Source organism: Labeo rohita, chromosome 3, assembly GCF_022985175.1.
Source record: "Labeo rohita strain BAU-BD-2019 chromosome 3, IGBB_LRoh.1.0, whole genome shotgun sequence".
Taxonomy (NCBI): domain Eukaryota; kingdom Metazoa; phylum Chordata; class Actinopteri; order Cypriniformes; family Cyprinidae; genus Labeo; species Labeo rohita.
This window is the reverse complement of record NC_066871.1, coordinates 30,609,952-30,617,401: the sequence shown is the minus strand read 5'-3', so window position 1 is coordinate 30,617,401 and position 7,450 is coordinate 30,609,952. Positions and strand designations below refer to the sequence as shown.

The window sequence follows — 7,450 nt, the reverse complement described above, 5'->3', positions numbered from 1 at the left end:
GTTCTGATTGAATATCAATTTATTGAATAACTATAATGTGCGCAGTTTACATATGGCCTAACACAGGGGCGTAGCTAGGGCTAATCACTCGGGGCTCGAGCCCCGAAAGTTTTTACTCCAGCCCCGAATGTTTTTTGTATGGCCTTATGATTTCCACGGAATTTGTCAAAGTTTAAATTAATTAATCAAAAGTTGGTCCTTAAACTTAAATCAAGTCGCGATAGGGACTAGTATCTGTAAATGTTATGCCACAAAAGGCTATTTAAATATGAATCCTGCATGTTCTGCGTGTCTTTTTTGAATGAACGGCGCGGAAGCGCAGTTTCGTTTTCTATGTAATACTGACGGGTGTAGTGATTTCAGTGTCTGCCGTTTCACTAAATGAAGGCATAAATACATTAGTCACTTCATGAGCATTTCACTGTTTCATTTGAGTAAAACAAGCGTCAAATATATACACAGAAATGTAAAGGTATTTACGGCAAGTCGGCAATCTGTCAAAATAAAAGTTCGGTTTAACTTTATTCATCACTCAGTATAATGTACGTGCCTACTACTACTACTACTACTATTAATTAATAAAAATGTATACATTTTTTTCACACAATATTTCTTCCATGTTTTATATTTTAATAGTAAATCCCCTTTATTTGCCAAAAACAAAATATAATTTTTATTAAAAGATCAATTAAGTCAATATTTTATATCTTCATCTGATAACCAGAAAAATACACAATACAGAATTCCATAAGGCTATTGTAAAAATAAATAAAAGCTGTTTTATGCATTCAAATAAACAGACATGCTAAAACATATTTGGTAACAATCAAACGTAAAGTCAGAAAAAATAAAACATTTTATAGGGTCCCAAACATGTGAATTTTCTTAACTTTTGATAAATTGACTGTAAATTGTATAAGATTCATGGTTTTAATTAATTACTAATTAAATAATTAATAAAATTAAATTTAACCCTTAAAAAGAAGTCCAGAAAAATTAAAACAGAAAACAGAATTTGAAAAAAATTAAAAAATAAAACGGAATTTGGAAAAAAAAAAAAAAAAAAAAAATAGGGCCCTCTTTTTGCATGCAACTATATATTTGTTACAGTTATAAATACATTTTCAAATGTATTATTTTATTTGTCTAACATATTTTTGTAATGTTATAATTTTGTTATAATACTTTGATATGTTTGCTATTTGCAGTGATTACTATTTACTATTGTTAATAGTGTGACAAGGTCTTTAACCCCCGGTTTAATGCCCCCGGACCCACCTAGAAGGATCCAGGTTCAACCACTTGTGTCTAACAAAATCTTATGTGAGCATGATGTGAGCTCCCACTGACTACCACTAGCCCCTGATGTTTTGGCACCAGCCCCGGATGTTTTAAAATCCTAGAAACGCCCCTGGCCTAACATGAAAGTCTGCACTACACTGTGATATTAGCTTGAAACCTAAAACTATGTAGCAAAAAATACAAGCATATTTGAGTATGATTTAAAAAAGAAAAAGACAAAAAATAAAGGTTTTGACATTTCCTGCTTGATAGCATCATATAAAATGCCCAATTAGCTGGATACTGCTGTATATTAAATGTCACGCTATTGGAAAACCAGCTATTGGATAATTTATGTGCCTACTCAATTCTCGTGCCTGCATTGACCCAACTGTCAAACATACAAGTAAGTAAAGAGAGAGAGCTTGGTCAGGTCAATCACTGCTGGTCAGACTATTCTCCATACAACCACACGGTGTCGCCGTTTCTTTATTGTGAGGCAGGGTGAATCAACAAGTGAGTCCGGGACACGGTGGGTGGCCAACGGTGGGTTTGCGTAATCAAAACTGCGTCTGGATTTTAACGCACATTTATGATGTGCATATGCGATTTATTTCTGCTTTCACAGATTAAACACCGCATCAAGTGAAAATGGTTTGGTTTTATTAACCAAAATGCACAACTTTGCTAGCGTAACTGCAAAGTTGCAATCTGCATGCAATGTCAAATGGTTGATCTGTCACATTTATTTTTTAATACTTTGTGTTGCATTTTAGGCCTATGTTGTATGCTTTTTTAAAATAAGAGTGATTTTTTCATATACGATATTGTAATATTTTAATTATATTTACATTTTTATTTATTTTTAAAAAGTTTTAATTTAAAGGTTCAAATAATGCAACACTTTTTAGAGTGTTTTTCATAATTTTTCAAATTATTTTGTTCATCTATGTAAATTCACTTGCTCAGTGTTCGATTTGTATTTACAACAGAAAGTTTTCCCTCTCAGAACTGTCATAAACAGTTCTATTTTTTTTTTCAGAAGTTTTAAGAATAACTCGAAATGCAACTGCAGATTAGCGTACATTAGAATTCCATTGTGCTTCTTGCACACATGGGCAATAAAGTGCTTTACTCGCAGGCGCACAGAGAGAATGGTAAACGACTGAACCCCCTATTGAATACAGGCAGAGCAGCAGAAAGAGAGAAGGGCTGAGCTGCGACACTCAGTCACAGAGAGGCAGAGGTGTGAATGAGTTAGGCAGAGGAAGAAAGGGAGCCTTGGAAAGTAATAGCAGGTTTTCTGTTTCATATCGGTTGAAAGTAGGAAAAGAGATTACAACATATCCGGGAGAGAGAAAAGAAAGGGAGAGTGCCCTATAATTTCTTTTTTAGACGGGTTTGCCTTACTTCTCCACCCGAGCAAAGAGGTACAGTGCACTTTGTGGATTTGTCTTTAAGAAAAGTCGCCTGTAATTACGCACAAATCTTTCACACATATTATATCGGAAACTCCACGCTAAATTATTCCAAATACATGCATTTCGGTCTCTTTTTAAATGCAAAAGTTTCTTTTTTTTGTTCAGTGCTGTTTCAGGGACACTAAGGACCCCGGGTTGCAATGATAAGGATTTTGGTAACGTGCGTCTCCATGGTGTCCATCATCGCGATGGTGGCCGGTGCTCGTGGTGGATACGGAATGAGTATGTTCGCGGCTCAATCCTCTCCTCCGGACCCGTGTTACGACGAAAACGGCAACCCCAGACGGTGCATCCCCGATTTTGTGAACTCCGCGTTCGGAAAGGACGTGCGCGTCTCCAGCACCTGCGGCACTCCGGCGTCGCGGTACTGCGTGGTGACCGAGAAGGGCGAGGAAAGATCGAGGGACTGCAACATCTGCGACGCCACGGACCCCAAGAAGTCGCATCCACCCGCGTACCTAACAGACCTCAACAACCCTCACAACCTCACCTGCTGGCAGTCGGAGAACTACGTGCAATACCCGCAGAATGTGACTCTGACGCTGTCTCTGGGGAAGAAGTTCGAGGTGACTTACGTGAGCCTCCAGTTCTGCTCTCCTCGCCCTGAATCCATGGCCATCTTTAAGTCCATGGATTACGGGAAAACCTGGGTGCCGTTTCAGTTCTACTCAACCCAGTGCAAGAAAATGTACAACAAACCGAGCAAAGCTGCGATCACCAAGCAGAACGAGCAGGAAGCGATCTGCACGGACTCGCATACGGACATGCAGCCGTTAACAGGTGGGCTCATCGCGTTCAGCACGCTGGATGGCAGACCCTCCGCGCACGACTTTGACAACTCTCCCGTCCTGCAGGACTGGGTCACGGCCACCGATATCAAAGTGACCTTTAACCGGCTGCACACGTTCGGCGATGAGAACGAGGATGACTCGGAACTCGCCAGGGACTCGTATTTTTACGCCGTGTCTGACCTGCAGGTCGGCGGTCGCTGTAAGTGTAACGGGCACGCGTCAAAATGCGTAAAGGACCGAGAAGGGAACCTAGTGTGCGAGTGCAAGCACAACACGGCGGGACCGGAGTGTGACAGGTGTAAGCCCTTTCACTACGACCGGCCGTGGCAACGCGCGACGGCCAGAGAGGCGAACGAATGTGTCGGTGAGTCTTTTCTGATGTACTTTAACTCAACAAGTGCTGATGTATCTTTGTAAACAAACATTTCATAATAGGTTTCATTAATGAGGCGTGCATAAATGTTATGATGATGGTTTAGTGAAATATAAAAAAATAATGAATCGAAAGTCTCAGGCTTTCCCCCAGCTGCTGTACATTAAATATTCATAGAAACTTTGAAATAGTTTTTAATTTTCGCTTAAATTGGTAGGCAGATTATGATGAAAAAAAGAGTATTAGATTAGAAAAATGCTGAATATATAGATATTTGTGACCCTGGACTACAAAAGCAGACATAAGTAGCAAGGGTATATTTGTAGCAGTAGCCAAAAAATACATCGTATGAGTCAAAATTATCTTTTTTTTCTTTTATGCCAAAGATCATGTTTTCATGAAGATACCGTAAACAAATCAAAACTTAATTTTAATTTGTAATTTGAAATATGCATCGCTAAGAACTTCATTTGGAGAACTTCATAAGAACTTCAAGGCGATTTTCTCAATATTTGGATTTTTTTTGCACCCTCAGATTCCAGTTTTCAAATAGTTGTATCTCGGTCAAATATTGTCCTGTTCTAACAAATCATACATCAATGGAAAGCTTATTTATTCAGTTTAAAACATTTAGACCCTTATGACTAGTTTTGTGGACCAGGGTCACATATATAGATAATTCATTAGTGGTTTCATATGTTTGATCCTCACAAGATCTCCAAAATTCTTAGAAGATTTGATAATGAGGTAATAAAGAGAGATATCTGCATACTGTTATTAATAAACGTTTGAAGGGAACGTCATACTTTTATTCCAGACTGCGTTATGCAGTTTGTTTGAATGATTTGTCAGACTTTGGTTTCACTTTTTCTTTTTTCCTGATTAATTGATCAACTTAAATGCCGAATGTATATCAGTCAATGCAAATGAAGATACTGTACATGAAGATTAGACTTCTTTTTTAATTTCAGGAGCTTGGGATGTTTTTTTTTTCCACATGTAATTTTCCTATCAGAATCTTATGAACATAAGAATCTAATGAAGACTCATGATTGTATGAACTTTCATTTTCAAACTGAAACAGTACACACTGGTTCATTCAAACAGGCTGTTAAAATTCCATCAAACTGCATTTATTGTAATTGAAAATATCTGAATTAGTTTAAATAGGTTTTACTTTATTGCAACTTTTGTTGTGAGAATAGGCCTTTTATTCACATATTTAATGTGTGGAATGCATCAGAAAAAGTATTTTACCCATGTGAACACCTGACAGTGTGTCTAGGTTTCTACATAAATCATATTATATAATCCCGCATGAGTTTTACTCTTATGAGTGATCATTAGATTAGATTCGAGACATTTGATGAGATTAAAACAAATCTGTTCTGTAATCAAATCATCTGATTTTTAAACATATACCTCTGTTGCATTTTTTGCGACAAATTTGTCGTACTAGCAGATAATAATGGGTGGGTGGGTGTAACTGAGTTTGGAAGTGCCTTTCAACATCCATTCTGTGGAAGGAAACATTCTGGAGGGCGAGATCTGCTGAAAAGGCTTGTCGTGTTATTGCAAGGCAGGTGTCATTATCAGATTGAAGGGAAGATTACATCAGTCTTGTTGTTTGTTTTGGCGAGTTGAAAGTAAACTGCTGGTTTCCAGATGAAACGTCGGTTTCCCCTGTTAGTGAAAGAAAATAATATCAGTCTCGAAAACATGAGCATGAGAATCTCATTGTGAAAGTACTATTTAATTCCTTTCAATTTGATCATAATAACGGCTCCTGCAGATGTTTCATCAAATTCATAAGTTGCTCTTTTTATGTCCTGTCACATTCATGGCGTGTTAAACACAACTCCATAGCAAAAGCATCAAGCTGTCAGCAGATGCTCAGTTTGATGAGGTTGTTGTCACTTGCTGAAGTCAAAAACTCAATTAAAGAAGTGCAAACAGATATTAAACGCTCCTGGCAGATGGCCGTCATGCATATGCAAGCATTGTGGCGCAGAGGATGTCTGTGTGTCAGTAGGCCTGTGGTTATAAATAAAAGTTCATTCCCATGAATGGAGAATGTGGGTACCATCATGATATGACAGATGACTGACAGAAGCTGTTTTCTCACTGTGCGTTTGCACGCGACAACGCAGAGGTGAACAGGAAGCCTTGATGATGAAGCTGTAAATGAGATTGGTGACAGATTACAAAAAACAAAAAAAAGGTCTGGTCAAAAGTTTTGTCTCAAACTTTTTCAAAGAGTTTGTTACATCTGGTACAAATTTGCTTGCTTTGATCAAGTGCCTCATAATTAAGAGTAAGTCTCTCTGTCCGGATTCTTTCCATTCTACTCAGTGGAATGAGGTGGGCAAGGCAGGTATTTGTGGGAAATTAGGTGTAGCATTCACATGACGATAGGAATGTTATCTAGATAGATACTTCTGCATTTTATGTATGCACTGTGCAATTTTTGGCAAACCTGCAAAAACAAGCAGGGCAAAAAGCCAGCAGGCTGAGAAAAACATAGTTAAAATAGGTCATGTGGTTACCGTGTTATCTTAAATTATTTATTCCACATTTGTGCATTATGATGATAAAAGTCTTTATAAAGAGTCAGTTCAACTGCAAACACTACTAAAACTACACCTGCTGTTTAAACACATTAAATATCACTGCATTACAATGTAACTGTTATTGGTAATAAATGTGACGTTGGACCACAAAACCAGTCTTAAGTAGCACGGGTATATTTGTAGCAATAGCCAACAATACAATGTATGGGTCAAAATGATCAATTTTTCTTTTATGCCAAAAATCATTAGGATATTAAGTAAAGATCATGTTCCATTAAGGCATTTTGTAAATTTCCTACCGTAAGTGTTTCAAAACTTAATTTTTCATTAGTAAAATGCATTGCTAAGAACTTCATCTGGACAACTTTAAAGGCGATTTTCTCAATATTTTGAATTTTTTGCACCCTCAGATTCCAGATTTTCAAGTGTGTCTCGGCCAAATATTGTCCTATCCTAACAAACCATACATCAATAGAAAGCTTATTTATTCAGCTTTTAGATGCTATTTAAATATCCGTTTTGTGGTCTAGGGTCACAAATATGAATTATCTAATAGAAAAACACTTATCATCACACAAAAACTGTTTAAAATTCATTTTGCAATCAAAACATCATGTTAATTTGAACAATTCTGAATGCAGCTTCCAAAAAACTGTATGCATTGTGAAAATAAATTTGCACATTTGCTAAAAAAAAAACACTAAAAACCTGTGAGAGACATTTTATTAATTTATTAGATTTTTTATTTAATTTATTTATGTGCGTGTAAATTTGGTCAGTCTAATTATGATCATTTGTTTCAAACAAAAAGCTCTGTTATATGAAATAGCTAAAAAGTAAAATATTTCATTTTAAGGGCAGTGTTGCCAAGTCCGTGGCTACTTTAACACTATTGCTGTGAGTTGTTTTTCATGTCTGCGGGTTGAAGCGACCCCAATAATGTAATATTTAGCC

The 7,450-nt window shown here is 37.0% G+C and overlaps 1 protein-coding gene across 1 annotated transcript in view; it reads left to right on the top strand.

Annotated features, from left to right (window-relative positions):
- The first annotated feature begins 2,436 nt into the window (after nucleotides 1-2,436).
- ntn1b (netrin 1b) overlaps nucleotides 2,437-7,450 on the top strand; it is a 66,881-nt gene continuing 61,867 nt past the window's right edge. Inside the window, exons 1-2 of the mRNA XM_051106769.1 lie at nucleotides 2,437-2,711; nucleotides 2,868-3,917. Coding sequence (XP_050962726.1) covers nucleotides 2,903-3,917 — 1,015 coding nt within the window. The 5' untranslated portion in view covers nucleotides 2,437-2,711; nucleotides 2,868-2,902. The remainder of the gene's footprint in view (nucleotides 2,712-2,867; nucleotides 3,918-7,450) is intronic.